General features: G+C 42.1%; 1 protein-coding gene across 3 annotated transcripts in view; it reads right to left on the minus strand.

Moving 5' to 3' along the window:
• The window catches only part of syk (spleen tyrosine kinase), a 73,656-nt gene that overhangs the window by 46,811 nt on the left and 11,955 nt on the right, over positions 1-14,890 (minus strand). For 2 of the 3 annotated variants that reach the window (XM_062031477.1, XM_062031475.1), the window contains exon 2: positions 856-1,323. In XM_062031477.1, the coding sequence (XP_061887461.1) occupies positions 856-1,257 (402 nt within the window). In that variant the 5' untranslated portion in view covers positions 1,258-1,323. Of the gene's footprint in view, positions 1-855; positions 1,324-7,076; positions 7,220-14,890 lie in introns of those variants that run through there. The other variant, XM_062031476.1, reaches the window with a different exon arrangement.

A 14,890-nucleotide genomic window follows, 5' to 3' on the forward strand; every position in this document is an offset into this window, starting at 1 on the left:
TGGTTCATGTACAAATATACAGTTTTATAAGAAGTATTAGTGTGGTTCATGTACAAATGTACAGTTTTACAAGTAGTGTAAGTGTGGTTCATGTACAAATGTACAGTTTTACATGTAGTGTTAGTGTGGTACAAGTACAAATGTACAGTTTATAAGAAGTGTTAGTGTGGTACAAGTACAAATTTACAGTTTATACAAGTAGTGATATTGTGGTACATGTACAAATGTACAGTTTTACAAGAAGTGTTAGTGTGGTACATGTAAAAAAATGTACAGTTTATACAAGTAGTGTTAGTGCGGTACATGTACAGTTTTATAAGTAGTGTTAGTGTGGTACATGTACAAATGTACAGTTTTACAAGTAGTGTTATTGTGGTACATGTACAAATATACCTTTACAGTTCTATAAGAAGTGTTAGTGTGGTTCATGTATAAATGTACAGTTTTACAAGTACTGCTAATGTGGTACATGTACAAATATACAGTTTTACAAGTAGTGTTAATGTGGTACATGTACAAATATACAGTTTTACAAGTAGTGTTAGTGTGGTACATGTACAAATATACAGTTTTACAAGTAGTGTTAGTGTGGTACATGTACAAATATACAGTTTTACAAGTAGTGTTAGTGTGGTACATGTACAAATATACAGTTTTACAAGTAGTGTTAGTGTGGTACATGTACAAATATACAGTTTTACAACTAGTATTGTACATGTACATCTACGTACAATAAACTTAGACTTGCCTAAGTCGAAGTCTATTGTACATGTACAATGATGTCATACCTGTAATGTACATTGTACCGCATGTGTTGTTAAGGTCAAGTGTTTATACAGTAGACTGGAAACCCACCTGTAGGTTCCAAGTCTGCTTGACGTACTCCTGGATCAGTTTTTCCTTCAGGTCCTCAAAGGGCCCCACCTTGGGCTGCATGTTCTTGGGCCGGTTGCAGGGCGTCTTTAAGCGACACACAAGGCCGTCCAACTCTTGGGTGTGGTAGTCGATCAGGTCTATGGGGCTGCTGTGGCTCTTCCCACCATCGATAGCATACGTTTCATCCGTTTCTCTCTCAATGTTGTAGTGGTAACAGCGACTGGAATGCAACACGGACAGGGCAAAGCCTCCCAGGTGGTTCCGACTTTGCCGTAGCAAATACACGCCACTTGCCACACCTGCCTGCTGCAGGTAACCCTCCGCCTCTTCTCTGGTAATGTTGCCGTAGAAGAAGGGCAGCTTGTTCACGCTGTCAGCCATCTTGGCCTGAGGATGGCGGCTGCCGTCAAACAGTCCACTCGCAAGGTGTGGTGGTTACCACAATACCTAAAAAAAAAAAACACACACATTTGTACAGTAATCAACATTGACAAGCCTTTAAATGTGTTGCTGAAAGAGGGAACCATGACACAGCAGTAGGGGTCACATGAACCAAAGTCCAATCGAAGAGGAACTATCTACAAACAAGCTACATTCTGCTTATTCTTTGTTAAATAGGAGAATTAGACTATGCATGTTGTTTTTTTGTCCGTGGAGATTGTTTTGTTTTTTAAATAATATTAATCATACTTTTGAATTTTGTTCAATCACGATTAATCACAATATATTACTTGCTTGGAGGATTTCAGTTCAGTTCAGTTTCAGTTTCAGTTTATTTTGAACATGCATACGATACAAAGGAATGCATCACATATTTCCAGTTGTTTCATTACAGCACGTCCGAAAAGGAGTAGGAAGAAGCTGAGCTTATTTAATCCTACCCCTTTTCATATCATAGCAATTTTTTCCTATTTCCTTGTTATCTGTAACATAACAATGAACAAATAAATAATAAACAAATAATATACCATAGTAAGCAAACAAATATTATATACATAAATGATCTTTGTCTCAATAAAAATTTTAAAAATGTAAAACAAAACAAAACAAAAAAAGGGTTCAAGATATTCATCATAATTCTTGTTCTGTGTACTTTGTGAACACTTGTAGTTTGAACTCTTAGACTGAATCATATTGGTGCTTTGTTTGATTTCTTTGGTTGATTTAAATTAACTTTATAAAATACGCCAACATTTTGATACAAATTTTTATTTTATTGTTAGAATGTCATGCAGGAATATTTTTAAGTCCTTTAATTGTTGATAAAACTGCGAAATATGCCAGTGAACACACCACTTGGAGTCTCCTCACTCATCTTTGCATTGACCGCGGCAGCCTTTCAGGTAACCATTCGCAGTTAAGGTTCAAAGGCATGTCCAGTCAAAATAAAGATTAACCTGCATTTACACATGATTCATGTGATATATATATATATATATATATATATATATATATATATATATATATATATATATATATATATATATATATATATATATATATATATATATATATATATATATTAGGGCTGCAACTAACAACTAATTTGATAATCGATTAATCTGTTGATTATTACTTCGATTAATCGATTAATAATCGGATAAAAGAGACAAACTACATTTCTATCGTTTTCAGTATTTTATTGAAAAAAAACAGCATACTGGCACCATACTTATTTTGATAATTGTTTCTCAGCTGTTTGAAATGTTGCAGTTTATAAATAAAGGTTTATTTAAAAAAATAGATAAATAAATAAATAAATTTTTTAAAAAGTTGCCTCTGCGAATGGGCATAGCATAGATCCAACGAATCGATGACTAAATTAATCGCCAACTATTTTTATAATCGATTTTAATCGATTTAATCGATTAGTTGTTGCAGCCCTAATATATATATATATATATATATATATATATATATATATATATATATATATATATATATATATATATATATATATATATATATATATATATATATATATATACATACACCGGTGTATATATATAAATATATATATATTTACGTTAGGTCAGGGAAAAACACAGAGGCTGTTTCATCCCTACAAGCCTGTTTCACAGCTTTCACTGCTCTTCAGGGGATTTTATTGAAATGTCTGTGGTTGTTACATATATTGTATATAGGGTACAATACATGGGGGTGTGGCCATTGTTACACAGTAGCGCCTTGTTTCTGTGCCGGCATGAAGAGACCAGTTTGTTGCGTTTGTTTAAAGTGGACATGCTGGGGTGGTATATAACAAACATTTTTTCTTTCTCATCATGCCGGCACAGAAACAAGGCACTACTGTGTAACAATGGCCACACCCCCATATATATGTAACAACGACAGACACTTCAATAAAATCCCCTGAAGAGCAGTAAAACCTGCCAAACAGGCTTGTAGGGATGAAATAGCCTCTGTATTTTTTCCTGGACAGGCACAGAAACAAGGCAGTACTGTGTAACAATGGCCACACCCCCATGTAATGTACCCTATGTATATGTAACAACCACAGACACTTCAATAAAATCCCCTGAAGAACAGTGAAACCTGCGAAACAGGCTTGTAGGGATGAAATAGCCTCTGTGTTTTTTCCTGACCTAACGTATATTCCGCTCTACCCCGGTGTTGAGCTCTGTATAACGGATAAACCACAGAAACCTCGACTATATATATATATATACAGTATATAAATTACTTTAAAAAGAAAAAATTAATGTATTAATTAATGTATTAATTTTGCCAAATTAATTTAAAAAAAAATAAAATAAAAAAAATTAAGTTGGCAAAATTAATACATTAATGCATGTGTGTGATATACATATATATATATATATATATATATATATATATATATATATATATATATATATATATATATATATATATATATATATATATATATATATATATATATATATATATATATATATATATATATGTATATATATATATATATATATATATATATATATATATATATATATATATACTTAATTTTTTTTTTTTTTAAAGTAATTTAAAACCCTACGGATCCCAGTACAGGATGTAGTGTAGTTACATTTATGTTACTTTGGTAACTGTGACGTGACGCTTGTATTATTTATACAGACACTATACAAAACCAAAATAAATTCAACTTCAAGTTCAACCAAATCAATCATACAGAAGACAATTCAAACCACAAACACTTATAAAGCAAGCAGCATACATCATGAATAAATCCATAGAACACAACACTAATGTAACAAACTTAGCAGTGTTTGAAAGTCAACAATAATACAATTATCATTCCTCTTAAGCAAAAATTCACTGAAAAACATTTTTATTTACCTTTTTCTGATAAGTAGTAAATATACAGTATGTACATTTTAACATCTGCACAAACCATGAAAGTACGACATGTATTTTCATGAATCCATGTGCATTCATTAATCAATTCCGGCTGAGAACAATGGCATCAGATTTGGAGGTGCCGAGTCTCATCCCAGAAGCTCTACACTCAGCTGTGAACCACCCCAGTAAACACTGAAGGTCACAAGCCTGATGAGGCCATCGGGACCACATGCATCTGCAAACGGCAGAGATGACATGCTTAGACCCCCAAACGGGCAGTAGTGTGCCATCAGGGCCAGCAAGGCCTTCTCTTCTGGCTTAACATAACCAGAAATCATGATCATAATTAGAGGTAAAATCTTTTTTTTTACTTACTTTCCCTAAATATCTAAAACTATTCATATTCTCTTCATGTCATATTATGTTGTTTTTAGTTTTATTTTGTATCCAATCAGAATTCAGCTAGCTTATGTTGCCATGCTGTACCAAATCTGTCAGAGGCCTTCAGAATCAACAATGCGGGCGTCCGTGCACTGTAAATGAACGGGAACATACAGGTGATAGACAGTTGTGATAGCCAATCAGATCACGAGTTGTCGTCAGTAAGGCCTTCTAGCTGGCCTAAGGTTGAACGTGATATTGACGCATCCTGTGATTGGATACTCTGCGGGACTGTTAGCGGATGAATTTGAGAACACATAGAGTTGATAGACAGTTGTGATAGCCAATTAGATCACAAGTTGTTGACAGTAGCCTATCCAAGTAGCCTGATGTTAACGAGACTGTGATTGGATACTCACTTGTCATTCCAAAGTGAGTTTGCATTCACAAGTTTCAATTTAGGAAGCGGGATAGCAGAGAAGGAGAACAAAACGTTGATTAGGTGGCAGATATATATTTGCAAGGCCATTTTCAAGAAGGATATTTAAAGAGAAACTACATCTTGTGAGACGATGTCGGCCAACCCCGGAAGCTAGCTCAGCTGTTCTGGCGATGAAATGCTCGCCATTTCCACTTGAAAAAAGCAGACAACGAGGGGTACCACTGGCTTATACTGCGTCGAATAGATCCTACTAATTGTGAGGTTCAAATATTTTATTTTTTCACTTTTAATGTTTTTTACAATTTTAATTTTGACAGTACCACATAAGATATGTTTTAATCGCTGATGCGTTCTAATAGATTTTTAAATGCGCCAGAAAAAAAAAAAGTTTTGTACACTGTTGATGCGATTTAATGGCCCGTTGGGACGTAAATGTGTTTTTGTATAGTATTTCTCCAACAATGGTCATGTGGTGACATAAATTATGGTATTTTGAGAGGTAATCTTTGAAGTCGGACATCACTGAAGGCCTAGGTGGGAAATGCACGGCCCGCCACTGCAAACTGGACACCCTCAACCCCTTGGAAGCCTATGAATGCAGTTCATGAAAATGTTTAACCAAACCCGGAACAGGCTAATATTTACACCGAATAGGCTGCACTTACTGCTAGCAATGCGAACCAGACTCCTGCTCTGTTTAGGACAAAATGGAATTCAGCCGCATGCCACAAATCCTGTACTCCCAGAGCAATGCACTCAGGTCAAATGCCTTTCCAAGTCCACAAAATGCAGGTGGATCAGTTGGGGAAACTCCAATGTACCTTCCATTACCCCTAATTTGGTGGAGAGCTGGTCCAGTATTCCATGCCCAGGATGAAAACCACATTGTTCCTTCTGCAGCTGAGGTTGGGCAGTCATACTTTTCTCTTAGCACTCTGGAATACACTTTCTCAAGGAGCCCGGGGAGTGTGATACCCCTGTAGTTGGAACACACCCTACGGTCACCCTTATTTAAAAGGGGGACCACCTTACCGGTCTACTAATCCAGAGGGACTTTTTTCAGCCTCCACGCAATGCTGAAGACATGCGTCAACTAGGACGGTCGTACAACGGCAGCCCAGAAACCAACACACAATGAACAGTACTCACTCTGGACACAGTACACAAATCAACAGGTGTCAGAAGACTTTACAAACCTACCAACATAACAAAAGAAGAGGAAAGACTAGAGAAAAAACACATTTTATACGCACTCAAAAGCTGCCAGTATCTAAGACTACAATCAATAGTTTTTATTATTACTCAAAAGCTGCCAGTATCTAAGACTACAATAAGTAGTTTTTATTATTAAGTCAATTTTAGCAACAAGTGTACAGCTCATATTTTTGTTAATATTTTTAGTAATGAGAGTATATAGTGTATAATTTGTTAAGTTGTTTTTAGTAATAAGGGTACAGTAAATTGCAAAAGACCAGCAAGGCCGAGCACCTGTTTTCTGGAAGTTAAAGATCATTTGTAAGTGGATAAGATTTGATTGACGAATTTACATTCTTAATACTACTAAATACTGATAATTATATTCATCTCGTTTTATTCATCCAGGATTAATTTGCATAAACTTCTACTGTAGCTTCCAGCAAGTATTTGTAGTTTTAAATTTGCCTTGTTACTGCAGTTGAATACAACGTAATTATTTTGAGTCAAAATATTGCACTTATAGCTCAACTCCCACAGTTTGCTAAGGAAAATAAAAATATATATTTTTGAAGAGATTAACACAAAGAAGAGATTCAGCATTTAGAAAAAACAAATTGTGTTAAAAACCTGAACAAAAATAGTTTAACTAATTTAAAATACAATAAAAAAAATCACTTCTCTGTAATTTTCTTGGTGTTTTCTTGACCATTTGAAAATGACTGTCATAGTATTTATAGCTCCAAAGGAAGAAGTTGAAGCAGATCTCAACTGAATATAGCTGAAAGGTTTGGACGTAAATAAAAACTGCTGATTTAGTGTGTGGAAAAGAAAGGACACTTACTGTATGTTTTGTAGTAAGGATGGACATGAGAAAAGATGTGTGGGTCATGTCAGCCACTTTAGTAATGTGGCCAGCGGGTCACGTTCAGCCACTAACTGACATTTCAATGCATGAAAGCAGTTCTAGCTTCCTGATTTCAGACGCCTTTGACAGTTGGATGCTTTTACTTCCCCTTCTTTTGATAAGAACACTGAACAACGCCGACGCACCGCTCAAAATATGCAATTATACAACATAAACTACTTTGTGTATAGACCGACAGTAAATACACTGCTTTGTTTAGTAGTACTTTAGTGGCGTCAGCCTCATGCACCGAGGCAAATTCCTTGTTTTGTTGCACATATTCTAATTATTTTTAAGGACAGTAAATGTAAAACACAAAAATAATATAAGAAAAAAATGGTAGAAGAATTTAAATTGTAATATTTTATGGAATAACCTTCTAAAATGTGAATAGTAAAAGTGATAAGTTAAATACAGGTGAATGCTTGAATTATACAATAAGACCATGCAGCAATATTGTACTATTAATGTACATAATACAGTGTTAATGTTATTATTCATTCATGCACAACAGCTTACATATATCTTACATTGTTCACGCTACATGTACTAATAATTAGTAAATGTAAACTTTAAAATAAGGCGACTTCATTTTGTTTCTGTACCAGGCTGCCAAACTCAAGATTACTCATTTGAATAAGAGGACTGAAAGGAACAGAACTGAGTTTTTATTATAGAATTAGCAAATACATTAAATATGGCCATTTATGCTAAATGCATGTTGACAAAAAGCACATGACAATGATTAAAAAAATTAAAAATGTGTTAAAAAAATAAACAAAATAAATATAGGTAACATGACTGTGTCTCAGTCTGTGGGGTGAAAATATGGAACAGCCTGAGTGATGAGCTGAAACACTGTTTAAACATTGAGCATTTTAAGATATTGTACAAATCTAACATTTTGGTTCGGTATAGTGAGGTCTAGACTTATTTTGAATAAGAGTATGAATGACTTATATGACTTACTTATGATGATATATTGAGAATTGTAAGCACATTGAGGTATGTGGATCCAGATTAATGTGATAAAATGTGGTTCAGAGGAAACTGGATATTAGTTTAAGTAACTATGTAAAAAAAAGGGGAGGGGGTTAAAAAAGTTTATACTTCTTCCCATTACCCTTTTGGGATATGTTTAATGAAATTGTATTTTATTTGTTTTTTTAATTCAATTTTGTTTTCTTTTTTGTGAAATAATAATATTGCCATTGAGCACAAGACTGTTCAATGGAGATATGTATGTATATTATGTACTACATGTATGATGTGGAGCTGACTATGACATACTCAATAAACAACTAAAATAAATAAATAAATAAATAGAATTATTTTAACCCCAAATCAAAGTGGAAATATTATTGAATATACAGAAAAATATCGATCCATCTATGCATTTTCTACCGCTTGTCCCTTTTGGGGTCGCGGGGGGGGGCGGGGGGGGGGGGGGGGGGGGGCGGCGGGGGGGGCTGTAGCCTAGCTCAGCTGCACATGGGCGGAAGGCGGGGTACACCCTGGACAAGTCGCCACCTCATCACAGGGCCAACACAGATAGACAGACAACATTCACACTCACATTCACACACTAGGGCCAATTAACCTATACAGAAAAATAAATGAGCTGTTTTTCCCATGGCCAACATATTGTGCACAAGTTGAGGGGTGGAAGGGTCAGCCATCCCTGATGTGGCCTAATTGGTTAAAAAAAAGCGCAAAATTGCCCTCTTAGCAACAAAAACACCTGTTAAAGTGCCCTCATTTGAGGCAAAACGCCTGCTTGAGTTCACTCATAGGAGCCAAAACGTGTTAAAGCTGGGGTACCTAAGTTATATTTTTTAACTAAACAACATAACTGAACAATCATATTAGCATCATAAAGTGTATCGTAACAGTAATCATTTCTGAAAAAAATTGTACATCTGCGTGCTGTCTGTGCCCTTATAATTAAGTATTTTAGTAAATAAAACCCTGTGAGACAAACTAATTTGTCTATCTTACGAACCACAGGATTTAGAGAAAAGAGGGGTGAGCAGGGCCCACGTAGGAGCCTCCTCTTCGGCTGAAAAGATACATAGTGAGTGTAAAATATGTTTTCAGTAAAGCATGGCTGCCGAACACACACCTGGAAAGATTGCAATACCTGCGCTTGCTGTTACAGCATATATTGCTAAAAAACCCAAAAAGAGGAAATCTGTTATGTACGTGAGGGTTGGAAGGAGACGACACCACGAAGAGCTTAAGGTTACCAGGTTTATTGTAACCTTTGATGATTGTGTGGGATGTGTATGCTACTCTAAATGTTGGTTGCAGGATTAAGTGTAGAATTAACCATGTAAATAATTCAAGAGGATGTTGTACATGCGTGATGGATGAAAAGTTCGTCTGACCAAGAGGGTAGGCACAAGGGAGATCCAGGGACAGGCAGGTGGTCGAAGGCAGGCGGCAAGCAACAATGTCCAAGTCCAAAACGAGTGATCGAGGATTGAGGGAGGCAACTGCAAGGAGAACAAGGGACATCAGTCAACAAGACAAAAAGGGGCAAAAGACAAAAGCAAGGCGAGGACAACGAGAGGGAAGCCAGAGACGTAATGCTTACTACAAGAGTTAACGACGTTCCGGCGTAGGATCAAAGGACTGACTGGATCTTATGCTGTCCTCTTGATTGCTGCCAGGTGCGCAGATGAAAGACAGCCTGCAGCTGCGGCGAAGCGTGGGCGTGGTGCGCACGGCGCGTGCAGGGGCGTGTACTGGCATGCTGCCAGATAGAGTGTGGGAACCTGCTGCGGAAGAATCTTGGGTTCGCATCCGCGCCGTGACAGTACCCCCCTCCTTAGGCGAGGCACCCGACGAGCGTCTGAGGGCCCCCGGGTTGGCGCGGTAGAGGTCCTCCAGAAGAGAGGGGTCGGCAAGGTAGGAGGCCGGCACCCATGATCTGTCCTCCGGTCCGTATCCCTCCCAGTCGACCAGGTATACCAGCCCCCTACCCTGTCGACGGACCCTGAGGATCTTCTTTACCGTCCAAACCGGGTCACCGTCATCCAGGAACCTAGGGGGGGGTGGGGTAGGAGTAGGGGGAGATAGAACGCTCTCCGCCACCGGTTTTATTTGGGACACGTGGACCACAGGGTGTCGCTTGACCGAGGGTGGGAGAGCCAATTTAACAGATGCCGGGTTGATTATGGAAATGATGGGATAGGGACCCACAAAACGGGGAGCTAATTTCTTTGACGGTACCTGAAGGCTGAGGTCCTTGGCGAGCAACATGACAAGTTGTCCCGGCTGATAGGACGGGGCCGGGATGCGATGTTTATTGGCGCTGCGGCACATCCTTTCAGATGCCTTAACCAGTGCCGTACGGGCAGCTCTCCACACCCTCTTACACCTCCGGATGTGAGCCCTGGTTGAAGGTACTGCGATCTCGAGCTCCTGCTGGGGAAACATGGGGGGTTGATAGCCCAAAGAGCATTCAAATGGAGACATACCGGTGGCGGAGCTCTTCATGGCGTTGTAGGAGTACTCAACCCAAAGAATAAACTTGCTCCAGGATGTAGGTTGACGTTGTGCGACACATCGGAGCATGGTCTCCAGACTGTGGTTGGCCCTCTCGGCCTGCCCGTTGCTCTGGGGGTGATATCCGGACGTGAGGCTGACCGGGGCCCCGATCCCTTTGCAAAACGCCTTCCATACCTTCGAGGTAAACTGGGGCCCACGGTCAGACACAATGTCCATCGGAATTCCGTGTTGTCTGACGACGTGCAGGGTGAGGAGGTCCGCCGTCTCGGAGGAAGAAGGCAGCTTGCGGAGTGGAACGAAGTGGGCTGCTTTGGAGAAACGGTCGACGATGGTGAGTATGGTGTTGTTACCTCTTGAGACGGGAAACCCCGTAACGAAGTCCAAAGCGATATGTGACCACGGACGAGCAGGGATCGGCAGAGGATGAAGGAGGCCAGCTGGAGGTCGATGTGACGGCTTACTGCGAACACAAGCGGTACAGGCGGCGATGAACTCACGTGTGTCGGCGGCCATGGATGGCCACCAAAACCGTCTTCGAATGAAGGACAGGGTCCTTTGGAACCCTGGATGGCAGGAAAACAAACTGGAATGCGCCCAATCCAGAACCTGGGATCGAAGTTCGCGATGAACAAACAATTTTCCGGGTGGTCCGCCCCTAGGTCCTGGACGAGAGTGAAGGGCGCCCTTAACCAAATCCTCCACCTTCCAGGATATCATCCCCACTATACGAGTCGGAGGAAGGATGGTCTCGGGGGTTGATGGGTGGATGATCTCTGCCATGTGCACCCTAGAAAGTGCGTCCGCTTTCTGATTCTTGGAACCGGGTCTGTAAGATAGAATGTAGTCGAAACGGGAGAAAAATTGCTGCCATCTAGCCTGACGGTTGTTGATCCTCCGAGCTGACCGGATGGCGAGAAGGTTACTGTGATCTGTCAGGATCTGGAACTGGTGCTTTGCCCCCTCAAGCCAGTGTCTCCACTCGGATAAGGCCTCATGGACAGCCAGTAGCTCTCTGTTGCCAGCGTCGTAGTTAAGTTCTGCTTTAGAGAGTCGTCTGGAGAAAAATGCACATGGGTGGAGATGGTTATCGAACTTAGAACGCTGCGAAAGTATGGCCCCTATCCCATAGTCCGAAGCGTCCACCTCGACCAAAAAAGGACAGTCCCAATCAGGGTGGACGAGGACGGGAGCAGAGACAAAACTGGTCTTGAGGCCTCTAAAAGCACTGTCGGCCTCAAGGGACCACACAAAGTTAATCTTGGACGAGGTGAGAGCGTTTAAGGGTGCAGCAATTTGACTAAAGTTTCGAATGAATCTCCTGTAGAAGCCTGCGAATCCCAAGAATCTTCTGAGTTCCATCCTAGATGCAGGCTGTGGCCAATCCAACACGGCCTTGACCTTCTCGGGATCGGCCTTGACATGGCCCCTTTCGACGATAAAGCCAAGAAAATCCACTGAAGAAGCGGTGAAAACGACACTTCTCTGCCTTGACGAAAAGCCTGTTCTCAAGGAGCCGCTGGAGGACGAGACGAACATGCTGCTGGTGCTCCTGTGGATTGCGAGAAAAAATTAGGATGTCGTCTAAGTAGACCACAACGAACTGGTCCAACATGTCTCGGAGGATGTCATTGACCAACATCTGAAACACAGCAGGAGCATTGGTAAGGCCGAAGGGCAGGACCTTGTACTCAAAGTGGCCAAGGTGTGTATTGAAGGCCGTCTTCCATTCATCACCCTTCTTGATCCGGACCAGGTGGTAAGCATTTCGGAGGTCCAGCTTGGTGAAGATGGTTGCTGGGGCCAGAGGTTCGAAAGAGGAGTTGAGCAAAGGTAGCGGGTATTTGTTCTTTATGGTTATGTTATTGAGATGTCGGTAGTCGATGCATGGTCTCAACGATCCGTCCTTCTTGGTCACGAAGAAGAATCCAGCTGCCACAGGAGATCGAGACGGGGTGATGATTCCGGATGCCAGTGATTCCGTGATATATTCCTTCATGGCCTCCTTTTCAGGAAGGGACAGGTTGTACAGGCGGCTGGAAGGTAGGGAAGCACCGGGGAGCAGCTCGATGGCGCAGTCATATGGTCTGTGAGGAGGAAGAGATTGAGCTCGTTCCTTACTGAAGACCTCCGCTAGGTCGTGGTAGCATTCCGGGATGGGAGCTAAGTCAGCCTGGTGCTTGTTGGTCCTAAAGGGTCTGCTGGGGCCGGAGGCTGCTTTAAGGCAGTTTGCATGGCAGAGGGTGCTCCATGCCATGATCCTTCCGGAAGTCCAGGAGACATGTGGGTCGTGCTGTCTCAGCCATGCTCTTCCCAGAACCACCGGAGCGACGGGGGCCTCCAATACCCAGAAGCGAATAGTTTCGATATGGTTCCCCGATAAGGTGAGTAGTAGAGGCTCCGTGCGGTATTTAATGGGACCCAACGGACGTCCATCCAAGGCTTGGGCTGGAAGGTCCTTGTCAAGAGACACCAAGGGAATCCCGTTCTGTTGGGCGAACCCATAGTCCATCAGGCTATCGTCAGCCCCAGAGTCCAAGTATGCCTTTACTGCCACCCTTCTATTGTTCCATGTTAAAGAGGCGGAAAATAGGATGGTTCCCTTGTTCCAGGGGGAATGTCGTGTGGCTTACCAGGATCCCCCCTTGCTGTTGCACCCGGTCTCTAGGTTGGGAGGGGCAGTTGCGGATAATGTGTCCCGCCTCACCGCAGTAGAGGCAGAGATGCTGCCTCAGTCTTCTTTCCCTCTCCCCTGTCTCCAAACGGGTTCTTCCCACTTGCATGGCCTCGGGTGCTGACATCGCTCCCTGACAAGGAGGAGATCCTTCTCCGTAAGACTGGAAAACAGGGGTCGCTCGCGCTGCAGGAGGTCTCCTAGCGACTGCACGGGCTCTCTCGGTTGATCGCTCCAAAAGTCTCTGGTCGTATTGCAGTGCCAAGTCAATGAGGGCTCCACAGGAGGTTGGTCTGTCCCTCAACAAACCGTCCTTGATCTCCTCGGAGAGTCCTCGACGAAACGCACTCTGGAGGACCCTGTCGTTCCAGCCGTTGTCTGCCGCAGTGGTCTGGAACTCCAGGGTGTAAGCTGCCACCGAGCGAGTTCCTTGCTGGATGGTGTGCAAGCGTCCTGCGGCATGCCCCCCATCCTTGGGGTGGTCGAATACGGCCAAAAATTCGGACCGGAAGACTGAGTAGTCGGTGCCGAGACCTAGTGACTTGTCCAAAGCTGCAGTAGCCCATTTGAGAGCAGGTCCGGCAAGCAGCGAAAAAACAAATGCAATTTTGGCCCCATCGGTAGTGTAGCGCGAGGGTTGGTGCAAAAAATTAACTCACATTGCACCAAAAACCCCCTACAGAGCTCAAAATCACCCTCAAAAAACCTAGGGCTAGCAATCTTGGGCTCCCGGCTAAGGGAAGTGCTACCAGAGCTAGTAGCTGGTGTAGCATGCTGTCCTGTTACCAAGTCTTGCACTGGACTGGGGCCTAGCTGGTCCAACTTAGTATATAACTTGGTGAAAGTTTTCTCAAGATTGTCCTCTAATGCCTCAAAACGAGTCTGGTGCGTCTTAAGGACTGAGCACATTACCTCCAAGTCCAGACTTCGAGGGATCTGAGCCTGGGGAGCGAGACTAGGCTGGGGGGTGTCGTCTGGTTCCGACATGGTTGGCCGGAACGTACTGTTATGTACGTGAGGGTTGGAAGGAGACGACACCACGAAGAGCTTAAGGTTACCAGGTTTATTGTAACCTTTGATGATTGTGTGGGATGTGTATGCTACTCTAAATGTCGGTTGCAGGATTAAGTGTAGAATTAACCATGTAAATAATTCAAGAGGATGTTGTACATGCGTGATGGATGAAAAGTTCGTCTGACCAAGAGGGTAGGCACAAGGGAGATCCAGGGACAGGCAGGTGGTCGAAGGCAGGCGGCAAGCAACAATGTTCAAGTCCAAAACGAGTGATCGAGGATTGAGGGAGGCAACTGCAAGGAGAACAAGGGACATCAGTCAACAAGACAAAAAGGGGCAAAAGACAAAAGCAAGGCGAGGACAACGAGAGGGAAGCCAGAGACGTAATGCTCTACTACAAGAGTTAACGACGTTCCGGCGTAGGATCAAAGGACTGACTGGATCTTATGCTGTCCTCTTGATTGCTGCCAGGTGCGCAGATGAAAGACAGCCTGCAGCTGCGGCGAAGCGTGGGCGTGGTGCGCACGGCGCGTGCAGGGGCGTGTACTGGCAG

The sequence above is a fragment of the Entelurus aequoreus genome, linkage group LG21 (assembly GCF_033978785.1).
Source record: "Entelurus aequoreus isolate RoL-2023_Sb linkage group LG21, RoL_Eaeq_v1.1, whole genome shotgun sequence".
Lineage (NCBI taxonomy): Eukaryota > Metazoa > Chordata > Actinopteri > Syngnathiformes > Syngnathidae > Entelurus > Entelurus aequoreus.